At 40.4% G+C, this 21796-nt stretch overlaps 1 protein-coding gene across 1 annotated transcript in view; it reads right to left on the bottom strand.

The window, feature by feature from the left end:
- LOC150092041 (uncharacterized) overlaps positions 1-21796 on the bottom strand; it is an 88000-nt gene that overhangs the window by 47015 nt on the left and 19189 nt on the right. Inside the window, exon 2 of the mRNA XM_090386752.1 lies at positions 3719-3818. Coding sequence (XP_090242878.1) covers positions 3719-3766 — 48 coding nt within the window. The 5' untranslated portion in view covers positions 3767-3818. The remainder of the gene's footprint in view (positions 1-3718; positions 3819-21796) is intronic.

Genomic DNA, 21796 nt, shown 5'->3' with positions numbered 1-21796 from the left:
TCATTGTGGCTGCTGCTCGCAGTGACAGGATCTATTCGAAGGGCAAGACAAATTGTCAACAGTTAACTTGACAAATTCTTAAGATGAGTTTTGCGCAAAAGCACCTTTTGTTATGTTTTGTAGTTGGTTCTTACGTACTTATTAATCTTTTTTTTTAAATATGCCGAAAATATTTTGGTTTTTTACGAAAATTAACTGTAATTAACTTAACGGTCTTAACTTAACTATACTGTTTTCTCAGAAGTGACGAGCTTTTGTACAGTGATTTTGCCACTAGTTAGTTATTTATTTACTTTTTGTCCTTATTTTTTATTTATTTATTATTTTTTTTAATTATTTTTTCATCTATTTTTTTTATTTATTTATTTTATTTTATTTTATTTATTTATTTATTTTTTGCTGGCTCCCAGGTATTAGCAACCTGGGAACGGGATTGCTGGCACCCGCTGGTATTGCACTACTTCCGGCGGGTGCGGGATTTTAGTGCGCTGAGCACTGACAGTGAATAATGGACCCGGACCTGGCTCCTCGAGCTTGGGAAGGGCATTAGGTGGCAGCTGCCCAGGTGTTGGCTTCTCGCTAGTTCGGAGAGGCCAGACACACTTTTTTCAGGCCGTTTCACAGAGATTTTGTGCTGTCGCAGGTGTTCAAGGTGGAGATGGGCATTTACCTAGGTGCCACCCTGACTCTGTTTATACTAGGAAACACAGAGTTTTGTGTTTCCTAGTAGAAAAGAAGATTAAGAAACTTTGGGCGGTTCTGGAAAGGAAGGAGAACGAGAAGAGGAAGTTTTTGGTGAAGGACGAGAGATAGAAGACCTCGTAGCATTAGTAGAGGCATATGATGCAAGAAAGCAAGCTTAGGCAGCATCAGCCAAAAAAAAAAAAAAAAAAACCACTTCCACTTCACCCCTCCGTTCGTTCAAAATACCTGTCCAGCTGAGCCTTAAACTTATTTAGGTTATCAACTTCCCCAACAAGGGATGGAAGTCTGTTCCACTAACCCAACTACCCGCTTGCTAAAGGCAAATTTCCGAACATCAATCCTACAACTGTCTTTCCTCAATTTGAATTTATGCCCTCTCAGGAGATTATTCTGAGTAGTCTCCAGACACTGTAATTTGCAAAACTTCAGCCTTTCTTCGTAAGAGCTACCCTTTGTCCCATTCACTAATCTTATTTCAATTCTCTGTACTCGTTCCCGCAGCTCTACATCCTTCTTGAAATGAGACCCCAGACCTGTATACAGTACTCAAGGTGTGGCCTGACCATTGCCTTATACAAGAGAATAATCACCCCCTTATCCATGCTAGAAAAATTCCTGTATATCATTGACAAGGGTAGCACCATGAGCTACCCTTGCAGCCCGTCTGCACTGCTCAGAAGACTTCATATCTGCCTGCACAATTACCCCCAGGTCCGTTTCATTCCCTACCACTGTAGTACTGTTGTACTAAACTGTTGTTTAGTACAACTGAGTTGATACGTTTCCCTGGGGTTGCTGTTTCCCATATGTAATACTTTACATTTGTCAATATTAAACTTCCTTTTCCACCTCTCAGCCCATCTGCTCAACCTTTCCAGATCCTGTTGCAGCAGCATAGCGTCAATAGTGTCCTTAACAACCCAGTCAACCTTTGTATGGTCTGCAAACTTGGATATTAAGCTTGATATACCTTCATCAATATCATTGATAAATATACAAAACAACAGTGGACCCAAAACCGAACCCTGAGGGACTCCACTAATAACATTAGTCCACGATGAGCAGTGTCCATTGGTTACCACCACTTTGTCTTCTCCCTCTCAACCACCCCTTTATCCATAGCAGCAATTTGCCTCCAATTCCACACTGCTCCAATTTGTGCAGCAGTCTTCCAATGTGCAACTGTGTCAAAAGCCTTTCTAAGATCCAAGTATATAATATCAAAGTTATTCCCTGCATCCAGTTCTTTTGTGACTGCATTATAGTATCCAATCAAATTGGTCAGACAAGACTTTCCCTTAACGAAACCATGCTGTGTCCGAGCTATAACTGAAGTCTTGTCTAGATGATCCTGCAGTGCTTCTTTAACCAGTGCCTCCATTAATTTTCCTGGAACAGAAGTTAAACTCACAGGTCTATAATTACTTGTGTCAGCCTTTGATCCTCCTTTGTGAATTGGGGTCACATTTGCACATCTGCAGTCTATGGGTACCTCCCCTGAGTCCAAAGGAGCTCTCATAATTATGGCTAAGGGTTTGCTTACTTCCTTTGCTGCCTCCTTTAATATAACTGGATACATCCCATCCACCCCGGCTGCCTTTTTTATGTTCAACCTCAACAATTGCTCCTCCACTTTCCTCTAAGTTATTACAAAATCATCTAGTGCACTGCCAGAGTTTACTTCGCCTCTGGCATTCCCCTTCATGAATAACTCCTCATATGTGAATTTAGATGCAAAATACACATTTAGTTTGATAGCCACCTGAGCAGGATCATTAACAGTTGAACCATCGATATCAAGTGGACCAATGTGATTCATCCCCTTCCTTCTAGAGTTTACAAAACTAAAGAACTCTTTGCTGTTTTTCTTTGCATCCCTTGTCAAAGATTTCTCGTAATCTGCCTTCGCCTGCCTAACTTCCTTTATGACTTGGTTGCATATCAACTTGTATCTATCATAGGCTTCTGTGTCACGTGTATATTTGTATGTATCCCAAGCATTTTTCTTCTCTGCCATATGCCTCATTAGTTCATCTGACATCCACTTAGGCCTAAACCTTGAACAATATTTCTTAGTTGGTATGTAAAGCCTAGTAGCTTCCAAGATAATTTCTTTGAATGCTTCCCATTTTGAATTTGCTGTTGGTAACATCATCAGTTGGTCCCACTGTATGGAATTTAAATACTGTCTCGGACCATCGTATTCGCCTTTACGAAAGCAAACACCCTTCCCTCTACCCTTGATGGTAGTTACCTCTTTGAGCAAATCCCACTTCAGCACACTGTGATCACTGCTACCTACTGGTTCCTTCATCTGCAGATTCTGGTTGTCTTTGCTGAACAGGTATCCTTCTAAATCTTTCTTCAAGGGAGAGTCGCCTTCTTGTAAAGGAACATTAGTTTGAAGAACACAATTTTAATCGACTCCTTGACTTCTCTAAAATTAGTTGATATAAGGTGAATATCATCTGATTCTCTATTAGGTCAGAAGGTGCGTTATTGTCTAAATTGTTACTTGGAAGATTAAAAATACCTTCTTCAGTATGTTCACATAGAACAATAGCTTCTGAATTATCACTATTCAGTTTTAAATTTTCTGTCTCTCATTTTATTTGGTGGAATAACATTTCCACTACTTTCATCTACTATGATAAACAAAGAAACATACTTATCTCAAGCTTCAGAATATTGGTAATTTTTGTTTAATAAACCGATACGCAGTGTATGTTGCGAGTAATTTCACTTGTCGTCAGAAGAGCACACTTTTATGCTTTAACAAAAATAAAAATTTAAAAAAAAATGAGGGTTTCTCTCAGACGGCAGGTTACACTCTGAATTCAGGAACGAAAATGCATAACATCTACGTTCCTGAAATCGAAGTGTAAGTTCATGTCCTCCTTTTGGTATTACTGTATCGGCCTATTTTATAAAATATTCTAAAGCATTTCGTGCACTGTTAAAGAGTGTTCATCATTTCATATCAGTAAAAGATTTTATGTAAATTTCTACTTACCACGATTGTTAATAAAAACATGGGAAGAACAGCCCGCAGACCAGTCATGGTAATTTTTAGTTTCCTTCAACCGATGTCTCGCTTAAGAAATAAAAGGAACCTAAACGAAAAAATAAAATAAACTGAATACCACGACAACTGTTAATTCAGCTTTCCCAACTTTTTTTTCTTCATTCGGTTATATTAATTATTTTTTTTTCGCCATATGGTGCAAGGAACCATATGGCGAAAAAATGCTGCACCAACCAAAAAAAAAAAATTCAGAGTTACCTGAGAGAGAGAGAGAGAGAGAGAGAGAGAGAGAGAGAGAGCGAGTGGGTGTGCCAAGCCCATATTTACCAGATGTGAACCCCTGTGGTTAATGGGTATCTCTTTCTCTCTATCACTCGCTGTGCCCCTGTTGTTTAGAGACATTGATATATAAATATTTACTTGGAAAATTAAATGCACTAGGCATAATCCTTATGGGTTTTGATAATTAACTATACAATATCGGTGTAAATACACCATGGTTAACCCATATATTAGAGCTACGATTGTAGCGTAGAAGGCATCGTTTTAATTGTATCTCATAATGTGGTTGCCTTCACAACAAGATAGCTACTATTGAATGAATTACTTCAAATAAATAACGCTTCTCTAGTAGAGAAGGCTACTGTTATTTATTTTCAGCGGTACCACCACCCAGACGATCGTTTCGAAGCTGTTTGGCTTCGTCATCAGTGGGCGGGCAGGTACCCAGGTAATACAACAAGCCATCTCAGTTGCGAGATGGCTTGTTGTGTAAGCCATGAAAGGAGATCGAAATTAAATTGGTTGATTAAGCCAGAAGATAATTCATTGGAAGGTAATCCCATAATCAGCCCGAATTTGAGGTTAAACAATCTGACTTCGAGTGTATCGCCCGAATACTTCAGATCAGTGAAAGGTTTAAAACATTTACCGCAGATTTTAAATACGAATTTTAACTCGTTTGGGTTCCTTTGATGAGCTAGTGGCGTTCATGTTTAATTTGCGATTTTGTAGTAGCGACTGTTATTGTAAATTTAAATTCTGTCGTGTCTTGAAGTGTACTCGATTACTCTTTGAATTGTTACTTTCAAATGCGTGGATCTCATATTCGAAAGCGGGAAAGAGAGTTCAAGTGTGTGTGTGTGAATAAGGTATTGGTGAGTGCACAATTATCCACAGAAGAAGCGAATCGCTTGATAAAACCTAACTTTTTGAACGCTTATGGAGTAATATCATTTACATGCGGCAGAAAAGAACAATTGAAGGGAAATTAATTTGCATTACTCGATTTAGTGGAATCTGCTTTACAGCGTAATTGATAGGCTTTCTGAATCAACAAAAGTAGCACTGGGCGTTTCGGACTGTTTATCTTCAAGTTCGTCCAAGGACAAATCTGTAAGAGGTTTTGAAGAAAACAACTTATTATGACAAGAGCTGAACACCATTTTGTCTTAGTCATCAGCGTATAATATTTTTATTGCAACCAGCGAATAGAAATAAAAAATAAGGAATTTCATTGACAACAAAGCAACAAGAATGCTAGGCGTTTTGTATAATTAAAAACATTACAATGATTAGACATTATAACATTTATTTACAGAAGATATGTACTTACATTTTTTTTTGTTTTTTTTTTGGCAAAAACTCAATGAGCATGACATTATCGTGCTCATCAGGTACATTAACATTCTAGCAACCAGCAAAAAGTTAATCTTAGTGAGGTCATCAACATATAAATTAAATAGCAAGGAATTAAGGAAATCTTTTGAGTTGCTGTTGCAGACTTTTAGGCGCATCAGCGACTTAGGCATATTGCGTCGTACATAACACGTCTCAAAATTTCTGTGTTCTGTGGTCGATTAGCAGTTTACTGGAAGAAAACCCCGAGTTTTCGGGAGAAAAAAGCCATTCTACATTCGCCAAACCGACTAACTCAGCCACACTATGAAAAAGATCCATAAAAATTCCTCACGTCATCGACGAGAACAAAACTCGGATCTTTTCCAAACGGTGGGGGCAGACAATGATTATAGTAACGTACCCACGAGGACATCTTTTGAGCAGAGGCAGTGAAGTTTATTTGATATCTTCTTCAAGAGATAAAGTCGAATAACCAATCTATTAAGAAATTTACTATATCCATAGTGAGGATCTTTGAATCTGACAGGAGCCGTGGCAAGAATAAATATCTTTATTGCAGGCAGTGATTGGTTATATGATTGCCTGATGCAATAATACCCACAACAGCGACAATGCTAGGGGTGCTCTTGCTCTACTGCAAAGCTGTGTTTCTTCCAATTGTCGCTTATACAAGGTACAAGGTATTCGTGTAATGATTGCGGCCTCCAGGGTTTCCCCTATATACCGCTGTATCATCTGTAGTTTATTTATTTTTTTATTTTTTTATTTATTTTTTTTTTTATGTGAACCCCAAACACGAGAGGTATTAGAACCTATAGTACTTAGTACCGTGCTTGGGTTGGAGGTTGAGAAGACGAAAGAAGATATTTGTTGACATTGGACTTGAACTTCTGTAGATTGTAATTTTCAGGAAATATGTATGAAGCAAGGTTGTTCCAGAAAACGGCAGTTGAATGAATAAATGAGGAAGATGAAAAGTTGGTTCTGTGGGTTTGAAGTTGGACAGTAAATGGATGTTGGCAGGTGGCGGCACGTGTTCGGACTGTTTTGAAAGAGAGAGCGGGAATTATAGAAGCCAATTCAGAAGAACAGTGCCCATGGAAGTATCTGTAGAAGAGGCATGCAGCAGAAACAGTACGTCTATGAGAAAGCGAGTGGAGAGACTCTGTTGAAGATGAATCATTAATTAACCTAACTGCCCTCTTCTGAATGGAATCAAGAAGCCTGAGAGAGGTTATGGGGGCACCACCCCAAATGTGGGAACAATATTCCATGGCAGGGCGGATTTGCGATTTATACAGAGTGAGCAGCTGTTTGGAAGAAAAGTAACGCCGAGAGAGAAAGAGAAAACCAAGTTTTTTAGATGCAGAGGAAGCAATATTTGTAATGTGCTTGTGCCAAGAGAGATTAGAAGTCAGGGTAATTCCCAAAAGAGATATATCCTTTTGCCTAGAAATTGGAGTGTCACTAAAGATAAGCATAGGAGCAGGAGAATCCTTTTTGCGAGATATAAGACAAGACTGAGTTTTAGAAGGGTTGAAATCAACTAAGTTGTCTTTGCCCCACTGGAGAATTACCTGAAGATCGGCATTTAAGGAATTGGTAGCAGATTTTCGAGAAGTTGAAGCTGATTGAGCAGGGCAAGGTTTCTCAAAATGGAAAGTTGAATGCAATGTGCTATCATCGGCAAAACTATGGATAGGATTTCCAGTCAATGGAAGAAGGTCATTGATATACAAGAGGAAAAGAGTGGGGGAAAGAACTGAACCTTGGGGGACACCGGCATTAGTGGAGAAGTTATAAGACAGAGAGCCATCTACCATCACCCTCAGTGAGCGATCAGAGAGAAAACTGGATAACCAATTACTAAAAACAGTTGGAAAACCATAAGATGGAAGCTTGTTTAGAAGACCTTTATGCCAAACACGATCGAAAGCCTTTGAGATGTCAAGAGCAACTACTTGGGTTTCACCGAACCTTTCCATTGAAGTAGTCCATAAATGGGTAACATAAGCCAGAATATCACCAGTGGATCGACACTGACGGAATCCATACTGGCGATCGTTGATCAGACGGAAGGTTTCTAGGTAGTTTAAGAGATGGCGGTTAATTGATTTCTCCATTACTTTAGAAAGAGTAGAAGTAATTGCAATGGGACGATAATTGGATGGGAGGGATTTGTCACCCTTTTTAGGAACTGGCTGGATATGAGCAAATTTCCAAGCAGAAGGAAAAACACCTTTGGAATAAGAAAGTGAAAAAAGGCGGCAAAGAATAGGAGTAAGTTAAGGAGCACAGATTTTGAGAACAAGTGGAGAAATACCATCAGGACCTGGAGCTTTCTTAGCATCAAGATTCATCAATATCCTTCTGATATCCTTTTGACGGAAGACCACAGGAGGCATTGAATGGACCGTGTTGGGAATGGTGGGAGGTGTTTTACCAAGATCATTAATACATGAGCTGGAAAAAAAAATGGGATGCTAGCAGGTCAGCTTTATCCTTGGCTGAAGTGACAACAGAACCATCTGGTTTGGACAGAGGTGGAAGCAGAGATGGGCAAAAGTTGCGGCCAATAGCTTTGGCAAGAGACCAGAATGCTCGGCTACCATTAGGGCAAGAAGCAAGTTTTCTATTCTTAGCCTGTTCAAACTCTAGTTTGGACTGATTAATAACTGCTTTACAATTGTTGCGAGCTTTGGTGTAGGCAGAAAATGAAACTGAAGATTAGAAACAAGCCAATTACGATATGCAACATTCTTCTCTTGAACAGCCTTAGCACATTTATTGGAAAACCAAGGTTTAGATAAAGGACGAGATTTTAAAGTGGAGTGTGGGATAAAGCATTCCATTCCTGCAAGAATAATTTCACTGACACGATCTGAGCAAACGTTGACATCAGGAGTTTTGAAACAGTAATCCGACCAAGGAAAAGAAGTCTCGCAGGTCATCCCATTTTGCATTCTTGTAATGCCAAACAACACGAGGTTGGGAATAGCCATGAGATAAAGGTTCCATTGGAGAAGAGACAATCACCAAGTTGTGGTCTGAAGTGCCTAAAGGACCTCTCACTTCGACCGTGTACTTAGAAGGGTTGTTTGTGAGAAAAAGATCAAGCGTATTGGCTATATGATTCGGATTGTCCGGTATTCTTGTAGGTAAATGAACAATCTGTGCTAGGTCATTAGTAATTGCAAAAGCCTCAGCATCTCGACCTGCTGGGTCGGTGTGACTAGAAAACGGAAGCCAGCTGGAGTTGTGAACATTAAAATCACCAAGGAAAATTACCTCACTGTTAGGAAAGTTGGACTGGAGAAAGTCAAGTTGCAACGAGAGGAAGTCAAAGAGCTCCAAGTGATTAGTGGAGTTTGGGGAACGGTAGAGACAACAGATGAATTTGACACAATGAGGTAGAGAGATTTTAAGCCAGAGAAGATCAAAGAGAGGAGATTCCAAATTGCCAAGTCTCTGACAGGGAATATCAGAACGGACATATGCACAAGTACCACCTTTGAGGCGAAAGGAATCATACAGCGAATAATTTGGGCATCTGAGATGAGCAGTAGTTGAATCAACCGATAACTGAGATTCTGTCAGAAAAAGTACATGGGGTTTGGCAGACTGCAAGTGGAAATGGACATCATTGAGATTAGAATTGAGACCACGTATATTTGTGAAATGAATTAGGAAATCCTTGGGAGGTTTAGATCTTTTCGCAGATAAGCTTGTTCTATTAGTTTGGCAATTCATGGTGTATTCAATAGTAAGAAAAAGTGGGTGGGACATGCTGTATGAAGTAATGAAATTTTTGGATATGGCGTACATGTGGTAAGAATATACCCAGATCCTTGACGTAACGTGGCCTCGACAATGCTCCCCGCATACACACTACTCGGACTCCCTCCAGTCACTATCTGGCAGAGTAGAGGTAGCAAGATTATACACTAGCTGATCCGGAAGCCTCCTAGAGAGTTACCAATAGGTTCGGTCCGGTGTACATCTGTAGTTTATTTATAGCCGGCAAGTGTGTATAAATGTATGTGTGTATGTTTCAGTGTAGGTTCTGATGGGTGTTGTTTGCCGGCCCTGGAGACTTTGCAGCCTGGAGGCAGGGCGGAAGCCACCTGCGTCCAGACTCTCGTACCTTGCCACGAGGAGGCGCTCCAGGGGTTAGTAACCGCAAAGAGGGTTTCCAACCAGTGGTAAACCCGTGAAAGTTATGGGAAGGAGAAGTAGGACAAAGAAAGAAGAGAGATATTCTCCTAAGGAGCAGAAAACGGTAGGATGAATTAACAACTAAGAACAGAGAGGAAAGTTAGGTTTTCTCCGACTGGAAGAGGAGCCCAACCTCAGCCAGCCAGAGAAAGGAAAACTCAAGAAACAAATTTAATTGTGTCTGAGACACCAAGAAAATAACTTAACTTAACTTAGCATCTAATTACAAAATTTTCCAAAAATTTACAGTGAGAGGACGAGACTTGTGAGAAGCCCAGAAGAACTTGTCTGAACAATAGTTGGTAAGAGTTTTAAACAGTTACACTAAATAACAAGCAATCTAATAACCTTCAGTGATTTTGTTAGAACTGCAATTCTAGTATCTTAACACACAATGAGGAAAACTTGAGATTTAACAAGGCTATTAACTCCGAGAGTCATAATAAAATTAAGATCACAATTACATAAAAACAGGAAGTTGTAATTCTAAACAATAATTTTTTTTTTTTATATAATCCAAAATTTTGAGTTAAACAGGATGAGCTGTGTTTAGCAACTTTCGTCTTCTAAACACGGAGTTATCATAGTTACAAAAAGCTGAGAAGGATTCTGATGTTTCCAAAAATTTTGGGAAATCATCTAGGGTGTAAACATTAGTGTCTAACATGAGCTGGTAACGTAAATCTAAATATATGTTGCAATTTAGGACTAAATGTTCCACCGTCTCCTCAGCTCCACAATGACAAAGAGGAGAGGGGACCAGTCCAAACCTAAAAAGGCGGGAGTTAAGGCCGTGACCCGTAAGAAGAAAAGAGGAAAAAAGTCCAGGTTGAAGCCAGGAAAGATTCTTAGATTTTACAAAGACTTTAGGAAGGAAGGAGAAAGTAATTCTGCCAAGGGAAGAGTCATCCCAAGAGAGCTGCCACTCATCAAGGGCTAAACTGAGCAGTCGAGAAACTTCAAGGTCGGTAGAGTTATTATAATTATTTTCAAAAACACCAATGGAAGCAGGGGTAAGACGCCTCCTGTGAAATTTAAGAAATGCAAGGATAATTTCTAAATGAATGGGAAGGCGCCCATCCTAGCCTTCCTAGTGGAGACCCGTGCTGGCACTGGCTTTTGGTCAGTGCGGGATCAGATATATATATATATATATTTTTTTTTTTTCTTTTTCTTCAATTTTATATTTTATTTATTTACTTTTATTTTTATATATTTATTTATTTTATATATGTATTTTTCCCCTATTTTTTTCTTTTCTCTTTTTATTTTTTTTAATTTTATATTTTATTTATTTATTTTAATTTTTTTTTTAATTTTTTAATTTTTTTTTTGCTCTGATATTAGTGCAGTAAGAGCTGGTAAACCAGAGCGTTCGGAGGGCGGTCGCGATACATGCGTAGTTGTGGTCTACCTCCCCGTGGTGTTGACGGACACTGGGCAGGCTTTCCAGGTGATCGCCTGCCTGGTGACAAAACGGCCAGAAACAACAAAACAACACAACAACACACACACTGCACGAACATAATTTTACACACACTTCTGGCCTGTTATAGTGCTTTCTGTAATCATCACACACGTACAAAGGCAGAAATGAATTGACGTTCAGGTGCCATCCTACATAAGATACTGTACATGTCTACATGAAGATAAACACAGGAAAGGCACCTGGGGTGGATGGGATCTATCCAGTTATATTAAAGGAGGCAGCAAAGGAAGTAAGCAAACCCCTAGCCATAATTATGAGAGCTTCCTTGGACTCAGGGGAGGTCACCATGGACTGGAGGTGTGCAAATGTATCCCCAATTCACAAAGGGGGATCGAAGGGAGACCAGGTAATTATACACCTGTGAGCTTAACTTCTGTTCCAGGAAAATTAATGGAGGCACTAGTTAAAGAAGCACTTCAGGATCATTTAGACAAGACTTCAGTTATAGCTCAGACACAGCATGGTTTTGTTAAGGGGAAGTCTTGCCTGACCAACTTGATTGGATACTATGATGCAGTCACAAAGGAACGGGATGCAGGGAATAACTTTGATATTATATACTTGGATCTTAGAAAGGCTTTTGATACTGTTGCACATGGAAGACTGCTGCACAAATTGGAACAGTGTGGCATTGGAGGTAAATTGCTGCTATGGATAAAAGTGTGGTTGAGGGGGAGAAGACAGAGAGTGGTAATCAATGGACACTGCTCTTCGTTCACTAATGTTATTAGTGGAGTCCCTCAGGGTTCAGTATTAGGTCCATTATTGTTTTCTGTATTTAAAATTGATATTGATGATGGTATATCAAGCTTAATGTCCAAGTTTGCAGACGATACAAAGGTTGGCAGGGTTGTTAAGGACCCTACTGACTGTATGCTGCTGCAACAGGATTTGGAAAGGTTGAGCAGATGGGCTCAGAGGTGGCAAATGAAGTTTAACATTGACAAATGTAAAATACTACATATGGGAAACAGCAACCCCAGAGCATCGTACCAACTCTGTGGTACTACACTGACAGTGGTAGAGAATGAAAAGGACCTGGGGGTAATTGTGCAGGCAGATATGAAGTTCTCTGAGGAGTGCAGACGGGCTGAAAGAGTAGCTCATCGTGTCTTGTCAATGATATACAGAACTTTTTCTAGCATTGATAAGGATAGGATTATCCTCTCTTATAAGGCAATGGTCATGCCACACCTTGAGTACTGTACACAGGTCTGGAGGCCTCATTTCAAGAAGGATGTAGAGCTGCTGGAACGAGTACAGAGAAGGGCAACAAGATTAGTGAATGGAACAAAGTGTTGAAGAAAGGCTTAAGTTTTGCAAATTACAGTGTCTGGAGACTAGGCACCAGCAGCGACGTGATCTGATAGAGGTGTATAAAGCCTTGAATGGTTTGAGCATGCTCAATGCTGATGGGATTCTTCCTCTTGCTCAGAATAATCGCATGAGAGGACCTAAATTCAAATTGAGAAAAGACAGATGTAGGGTAGTCGTGCGGAATTTGCCTTTAGCCAGTGAGTTTGTTGGCGGAACGGACTTTCATCCCGTGTAAGTTGATAGCCTAAATAAATTGAAGGCTCAGCTGGAGAGGTATTTCGAACGAACGGAAGGGTGAAGTGGAAGGCTTTTTTTTTTTTTTTTTTTTTTTTTTTTTGGCTGATGCGGCATAAGCTGGCTTTCTTGCATCATATGCCTCTACTAATGTTAATGGTAATGCTAATGCTTGATCTTTTTCTCGCCAATAACTCTAAATACACGGTCGAGGTGAGTAGTCATTTAGGTACCTCAGATCGCAACTTGCTGATGGTCTCTTATTCAATGGAGCTTTCTGTTCTCCTTTATCACATTGCTATTCCCAACCTCATGTTGTTTGGCATTACAAGAATGCAAAATGGGATGACCTGCGAGACTTCTTTTCTTCTTTTCCTTGGTCGGATTTCTGTTTCAAAACTTCTGATGTCAACGTTTGCTCAGATGGTGTCAGTGAAATTATTCCTTGGCAGCCATCCTTTCAGCGTACAACTCCACGCAGCGATCTTTAACGAAATCTTACCTAAATCTACCGCGATCACTTCAACCTTTTTTTTTTTTTTTTTTTTTTTTTTTAGGTCCTTGCCACTGAAATCCCAGGAAATTAGGTGGCAGGACCTGCAAGAGTATCACTTACTGGTAACACCTGGCTAGCCTCCACGTGGCGGGGTATGGGCAACGTCGGTTCCCAATAGGGGCCCGGCGGTAATAATTCAGAGGAACAGTGGGCACAACATCTTACACAACTCACGACCCACACACTTTTAAATCTCTGGCTTGACAGTGTTCTGTTTCCTATACAGACTCCCTAGTTGGATAGCTTTCAATGTGTTAAGATGTGCTTTTATAGTCTCAATGGATATTAACTGGATTTTGTGTTTTTAGGCCATCCCCCCTTGTATAAAATATGTCCCCATAAAATACAAGCTGTGGTGAGTTTGACTGTATTCTTTTTATCTCTGAAAGTGAAGGGATGGCGCCATGCTATTCATTTTAAATTCTTGCTGCTTGATGTGAATATCTACTGAAGTTAACATTACAAAATGGAGGTCGATTAACGTTGATTTTCCCTTCACAGTCAGAATTTTTGTGTGTGGCCTTTGTCCCCCTAAGCTTGGGGTGGATAACGGTCTTAAAACCTTTTTGGAACACCTGGGTGGCTGATGGTTGCTCTGGGGTTTACATGACATATTTTTCTTGAGCAAATAGCCAGCCATTGTCTTGTTTTTTATTTTTCTCTGCAAACGCAAACATTTTAGTTTTGGTTTCAGAAATGCTGCCATCTTGTCTTCCCCAAATCTCTGGCCAATGACTGAAAAGGTCAGATTTTTTGGCGCAATTTTCTTAACTGTTAGCTGCCATTTTGTTTTTGGGACTCCATCTTGCTTTTAAAATGGCTGCCTCCGTATGGGCGCCGCCATTTCGCGATACTCCCATAGACTAACATAGCGTTGGAGTATATATGTTACAGAGTAGACATTTTATTTCAGGGTTAACTGACAGTGTTACTATCTTTGGATAAAAATATTAGATGCACCATGTTGACTTATATTGTATATATATTATTGTTTTTGGTTACCATGGTTACCATTGCATTTACTGTATATTTCTAGTTAATAAGTTATAGTGTACTTGAATATTGTTTGTTGTATATCTCAGTATTGGGTGATCCTAATATTCTGAGATTTAGTGTATGTTCTTCTCTTGCCCTGATTACCCCCTCCAGCAATTTTGGAGGGATTCTGTCCATTAGGGCCGGAGATACAGCTATTTTTGTTATCATATCCCAAACTGGCCTTCAATTTGGAATTTGGGCTTGTTTGGGCTGTTATTTTTTGCCTTTCAATCGCTTATAACTCGGAACCTATTGGGCGGATCTCGCTCATTTTTGGTGAGGAGAATCCTTACATCATTACTTATTTTCTGTAATTTTTTCAGCGCCCCCTGGCGAGAACTGGCTGAGTTAGACAGTTCTCCTCTTTTGGGCTTAAACATATTGGTTTTTCTGTTGGGAGTCCACAGACACTGTATTATTATTGAGTTTGTTTTTATTAAGGTTATCTCTGAACTATGGATACCACTAGTGATTCAGATATGGACAATTCTTCTATTCTGCACCCTATTGTGGAGTCCACCTTGGATTCTTCACAAGATACTTCTTTAGAGGTCTTTGCTGGGAATCCTGAAATACCTGGCAATATGCTTCCTGACATTCCTCTTACTGACTTACTTAAGAAGAAATTTACAACTAAACCTCCTGCTGGCCCCATTGAGGAATTTTCTGAAAACTCCTTGATGGATTGTTGTGACACGGTTCACACTCTAAGAATTCAATTGCTCGACCTACTTGAAGCTGGTAAAGTTTCTTCCCCTACAACCAACGGCATCTTGAAGATATTCTCTACATTAGAATTGAAATTCTTCAAAGCTTTTAATACATGTAAGGAACTTACTGCAGCTCTTTCTTCGAAATCAAACACTGTGTCCACAGAGTCTTCTACACCTTATGCTCAAGTACTTTCACGACCTCCAGTGCAATCCTTTGTCCCCCCTCCAGTGCAATCTACTGTCTCTCAACCTGCCCCACAACATGTTCTTGTGGTTCGTCCCAAAGATACCTCTGAACTTAAGTCTAGTGAAGAGGTAAAGAAGGAAATTGCTTCCAAATTTAAGGAAGAATTTCGTTGTGTGAAAATTAAAGCTGTTAGGAAAGCCCGTGATCGAGGGATGATCATTGAGGTTGCATCTAGGACTGATTTAGAATCTCTTAAGGCTTGCCCAAAATTTGAGGAATTACAGCTTTCAGTGGAAGCTCCTAAAAAGCTAAACCCTACAGTTGTCATTTACGATATCAGTAAAGATACTGATGAGTCTGAGTTCTTCCAGGACCTCTTTGATAAAAATCTACGTGACTCTGACATTTCCCTGGAGGATTTCAGGAAGAATGTCAAATTGCGATTTAAAATGAATGCTCGAATTAAAGGGTCAATGCACTGGGTTTTAGATGTCTCTGGTCCTATTAGGAAAATTTTGCTGGGAGGTAACTCTAAGGTTTATATTGGCTGGGCCGTCCATGGGGTAAAAGAGTTTACAGTATCATCTCGTTGTTTTAAGTGCCTAGGATATGGACACTCTGCTAAGAATTGCAGATCCAAAGAATTTACGTGTGGTCACTGTGGTGGCCAAGGTCACCAGATTCCTGAATGCCCTGCTAAAACCTCTCCCGTGGTGTGCCCAAATTGTAAGCTGAGAAAGAAACCGTCTAATCATTCGTACAAGGACAATTCCTGTCCAGAATACCTCCGGGCCCAGGAACAAACTAGGTTACGGACTGACTATGGCTAGTACACCAAATAGCAATGTTTTTGCTGGTGTCAAAGTGCTACAATTGAATTGCCAGAGGTCCCTGGCTGTAAATAATGATGTAAATAAATTGATTTCTGTACATAAGTTTTCTGTTTTGGCTCTACAAGAGCCTTATTCCTATAGAGGCGTGATCAAGGGTTTCCCGTTTCAGTCCAAAATCGTACAATCTCTTCCCGATACTTCTGGTACTGGAGGCAATGCTGTGACCAGAGTTTGGGCGGCTTTGGTCATAGTTGACCCTGCCATAACAGTTACAAAAATTTGCAGTTTATGCACCAATTTTGCGGCATGTGCTTGCCTTGAAGGTACTTTTGGTTCTTTCTATTTCGTTTCCCTTTACATGCGATGTTCGAAAGATGCTCAACCTATAGAGCCCTTTCTCAATTACCTGGAGAACCTTCTTATCCGTCTCGCTGGTCTTCCTATTCTGATTTCTACGGACTCGAATGCATCTTCCCCTTTATGGGGTAGCAGCTCTACCACTCCAAAGGGCGCTCTTCTCGATGACTTCATCGTCTCAAAAAACCTAACCGTCCATAACACTAGTGGACATCCACCTACCTTTTCAAATGCTTCTGGTCAGTCTCATATCGATATCACCTTCTCTAATCGTTCTTTTCAGCTCGGAGTTCACAATTGGCTGGTTCATCCTTCCTGGTCGGGAAGCGATCATCATCCGATCACCTTTGACCTGGTCACCTCCCGCAGACCTCTGATATCCCGCTCTACATTTGATTTCCCCCGTTACAGGACTAAGGACTGTGACTGGTCTCTATTTGATATTAATTTTCTTAACTTGGCTACAGATGATTGTATTTCGGATTTTATTCCTTTGGATCCTGATTCCATGGAGGCAAAAATAACTGAAATAATTACTGCTGCCTCTGATCTCAGTTTTGCTAAAAAGAAACGGTCCGTTAATTCAGTTCCCTGGTGGACAGCGGCCCTTACTTCCCTTCGGAAGGATCTTAAAACTTCTAGAAGGAATCTTAACAGGGCTAAAAGGTCCAATAGATCTCAAATTGAATTGGACAGGCTTAGAGAAATCTACAGAAATGCTCGTAGACTGTATTTCAACTCTATTCACAGAGAGAAGGCTCTTGCATGGGAGCGACTTGTTGAAAGGACCATCAAGAATGACCCCTGGGGTCTGCCTTATAAAGTTATGGCTTCCAAACTTCATCCTCATGTTCCGCAAAATTCGATTACAGTCCCAAATTCTTCTGAGACGCTTTCGTGGTCTACTTCAGTCGATGCAATTTTAAATGAACTCATTCTCAGTGATACCTCAGTTCCTGAGAGTAATGAACAAACCCTACTTAGACTTCAGCATCTGTCTTACGAGGGTCCTTCCAATGAACCACCCTTTACACAAGATGAAATTGACTTAGCGGTAAATTCCTTTGCTAATGGTAAGTGCCCAGGTTTAGATAATTTAGAGATCTCCATCATTAAAAGAGTCTGGAGGATTAAACCCCAAATTATTTCCATTCTGATGAATTCTTGCCTGACCTTTGGCGTCTTCCCAACTCGTTGGAAGACTGCCAATCTCAAAATTTTGCTAAAGAGCCCGGATAAACCTGTTGGCTCTCCTTCTTCTTATCGCCCTATTTCTCTTCTTCCATTCCTCGGAAAAATCTTGGAGAAGCTTCTGGCCGCAAGGTTCAAAAGCTACTATACTGCTAAAGATCTTTTCTCTTCTTTCCAGTTTGGCTTTTCGCAGGGCAGATCAACTACTGATGCTATCAACCTACTTCTTAATACTGTTAAAAGTTCTCCTTCGAAATACGTTCTCGGTCTTTTCGTGGATTTCAAAGGGGCCTTTGACACCCTTTGGTGGCAGAGTGTCCTGGAGAGATTCCGAAAGGCCGAGGTCTCCTGTCCTATATATAACCTTATTTCTAGCTATTTTCAGGACAGAAACCTTGTGGTCTCATCGGGCACTTGCTCGGTCTCGAGACCGGTTTCTAGGGGCTGTCCTCAGGGATCCGTTCTTGGCCCTGTTTGCTGGAACGTGGTCCTTGATGGATGGCTTAATTCCCCTCATGGGGATATAACTAATATCGCCTACGCTGACGATCTCGCCCTGCTGATCCCTGGAAATTCTCGTTCGGAGTTAGAACTTCAAGCTAACCACATTTTGGATGACCTTCACATGTGGTGTGCTCTTCATAAGCTTTCTATTTCGATAGGCAAGACTAATATTATTCTTCTGAAAGGTCTGCTCAATTTTGATAGACCCCCTACGGTGAAGCTTCTCAACCAGGCAATTAAGTTGGTTAGGGAATACAAGTATTTGGGTGTGGTGATCGATGATCGGCTTTCCTTTATTCCTCACTGTAAATATATTATTGGCAAGATCAAAACTGTTTCTGGCTGGATTATACATATCGCTCGTTCCCTGTGGAACATCAAATCTCCCACTCTTGGGCTATATTATAGATGCTTATACATTCCAATAGTTTGTTGGTGCCTGGGGCTTTCGAGCCCAGTTTTCTTTAGTTCAAAAATATCTTCTTCAGTCCCAGAGATCTTTTCTTTTGGCTACTAGTAGGGCATGTAGAACAATTTCTACGGATGCCCTGCTGGTTATTAATGGACGTCTTCCTGTTTATTTCGATTTAATTCTTTTATATCTTAAATTTCAACGACGGTTCTTATCCCCTGTTTCGGTTGGGAATTTTGTAATTGATTACGATCTGACCTTACAAGAGGACTCCCTGAGACTTTACTCTCAGGCTATCGACGAGTGGCAGATTTCTTGGGACTCTTCTACTTTCGGCCGTATTACGTATTCTTTTATTCCAAAGGTCTTTATTAGGACGAAGCAACTTTCTTGGCTTCAACCCAGTTTGTATTCCACTTTCTTGATCTCTGGACACGGGATAAACTCGCGCCTCTATAGGTTTGGACTGGTCCCCTCTCCTCTCTGTCATTGTGGCTTGGAGGAGACGGTGGAGCACATTGTCCTACATTGCAATTCCTATGTTGACCTAAGACACAAACTTACTTTTTGTACAAATGTTTATACTATAGACGATTTTTCTTTTCTTCTGGAATCGGCTGATTCTTTTTCCGCCTTTTCCGATTTTGCTGCCTCTGTTTTTAAGAGAAGAAAACGGTTGAGAGGAGCAAATATGGATTGAATTGTGCTGTAAGGTATTTTGATGGAGTGTATGTAATGTATAGAACTGCTTGTTGCTTCTGACTAGCAGTATTCCCTTGGAGTGTATATAATGTATAGAACTGTTGTCTTTGAGACAGTTTTTGTGTCTTGCTTTAATGTGATGTTATATCGACTGTTGTTCATAGACTGTTGTTTAGTTGTCTTGCTTGACTGGTTGTGTTGGGCGGCACTCCAGTCAGTAAGACTGTTGGATAGCTTTAACTTACTTTTAATCTTGTTCTTTGCTGTGTTGTTTCTGGGGTTCACTGTCTGGCCGGTCGGGTTGTTTCTTTCCGGCTAGCTGTGATCCCTTGAGTGTATATTTTGTATAGAATTACTTGCCTTTGAGGCAGCTTTTGCGTTCTAGTTTTAATGTGCTGTCATTTCGGCTGTTGTTAATATTCTGTAATTTATAGTTGTCTTGTTTGACTGGTTGAGTTGGGCGGCTCTCCAGCCAGCAAGACTGTAGTTAGCTTAATTTAATTTTATTCTTATTATCCTTCTAGTACTCTATTTTCTTCGAGAGTTTACTCTCATCTTCTTCTTACTTTTTCCTACTTTTCCCCATCCGCCTTTTTCCTGGGTTACCACTTAGTGGTAGCCTCTTAGATGATAGTAGCTCCTGGAGCGCCTCCACGTGGCATGGGACGGGAGTCAGGACGCAGGTGAGTTTCTCTCCCTGCCTCCTGGCTGCAAAGTCTCCAGGGCCGGCAAACAACACTCATCAGAACATACACTTACACATACATAACCACACACAACACACATTTGCCGGCAATAAATAACCTACAGATGCTACAGCGGTATATAGGGGAGACCCTGGAGGCCGCATTTTATACACGAATACTTTGAATACTTTGTTTCCTATACATTCCGGAAGTGGGATCTCTGATTCCGAAAACATACTAATACTTAGGCCCTCAGCAGAATCTTCCCTGGCGTCTAGCCAGGATATCAGGAAGGCAGTTACTGAAGTGATTAAAAAAGATCACAAGGACATGAAAATCAAGGGTGTACGTCTTTTGAGAAATAAAGGTGTGTTGTTAGAGACAACAAATCCTGATGATGCCAAGAAGATCTCAAGTGCTTCTGCATTAAAAAAAGCAGGATTATCAATAGAAAAACCCAGATTGTCCGATCCTACAATTTTGATCTACGGTGTCCCGAAGGAATATTCTAAGGAGGATATTTTGGAGGATTTAATTAATAAAAATTTAAAAGACTTCGGTTTTAGCCAGGAGGAAGTTAAGAATGAGATTACATTCAGATTTAACTCTGGCACCGGAACCAGAGTGACCAATTGGGTTATTGGTTTCAGCCCACGCCTTATGGGACACGTGATTCAGAGTGACAAAATTTATCTAGGTTTCACGTCACATAGATTTCGTAAGTTTACACTTGTAAGCAAATGCTTCAGATGTCTAGGATATGGTCACAGTGCGCAGTTCTGTTCCCATAAAGCTGTATCTTGTGGCCACTGCGGGGGTGGAGGCCATGTTTTTTCTGACTGTATTCACAAGGAGGAACCACCACAGTGTGTTAATTGTAAACGTAGAGGTAGGGATTGTAATCACTCGGTCAGGGATAATAAATGCCCTGAGTATCTTAAAGCTGTTGAATTGACAGACCGAAGAACCAGACATGAATAATACAACGGTAATTGATTCAACAAGTGTTAACCTGCAATACGGCGAAATAAAAATTCTTCAGATTAATGGGCAAAGATCTCGTGCAGCGGCGGACGAGATTAGGAAAGCTGCTGATGATCTGGGGTTTGATATTGTATGCTTGCAAGAACCGTATTACTCTTCTCAGGTAGGGGGTTCAGCGTATAAAGTTATAGGATATCCAATTTCGGCAAGGATTATTGCCTCAAGTGACGATCGACCCAAGGCCGCCATAATTATCTTTAACAGTGAACTAGTAATAACAACTATATCAAGTGAATGTTCTGCTACCACAGTTTGTATCCTGGTTTCCTCCAGGGACCAGTCGTTTTATCTGGTTTCCCAGTATTTTCCTCCCTCAGAAGATATTCAGCCAGCCTTACACAGACTTGACAGGGTATGTAGCAGATTTTCAGCTAAAAACCTACTAATTACAGCAGATTTCAACGCTAAGTCTACACTTTGGAACAGCGGCTTTTCTGATGCTCGAGGCGAGCAGTTGGTGGATCTGATCTTGGATCATAATCTCTGTGTAAAGAACTTGCCAAATAAACCATATACATTCTCGACGACAAATGGTGAATCTAATATAGATGCTACTTTAACCTCCATTAATCTGGTGGATAGGGTGCAAAATTGGGACGTCAATCCGTATCTAATTAATAGTGACCATCGAGCAATCACCTTCTCGATTTTACCGGAGGATAGGCAAGTGAATATAACAATAAGGGATTTAAGGCGTTTTCGGATGGACAGGGTGAACTGGACCAAGTTTCGTGAATATCTGAATACAATTTTTAATGGAGATAACAAAGTAATCATTAACACCTTAACAGCAAAAGAATATGTTTTTCTGGTTCAATATCATTTATATCAAGCGATGGCCTACTCGACGAAAAGAAAACAGACAGGAAGAACTTCTGTCCCATGGTGGTCTTCGACACTAGCTGAATTGAGACAACAAACTCAACAAGCACGAAAAGCATACCAAA

Source organism: Mastigoproctus giganteus, chromosome 1, assembly GCF_048544385.1.
Source record: "Mastigoproctus giganteus isolate SK-2022 chromosome 1, ASM4854438v1, whole genome shotgun sequence".
Taxonomy (NCBI): domain Eukaryota; kingdom Metazoa; phylum Arthropoda; class Arachnida; order Uropygi; family Thelyphonidae; genus Mastigoproctus; species Mastigoproctus giganteus.
Note: the sequence above shows the minus strand (reverse complement) of the source record. Positions and strands in the feature narration are given on the sequence as shown.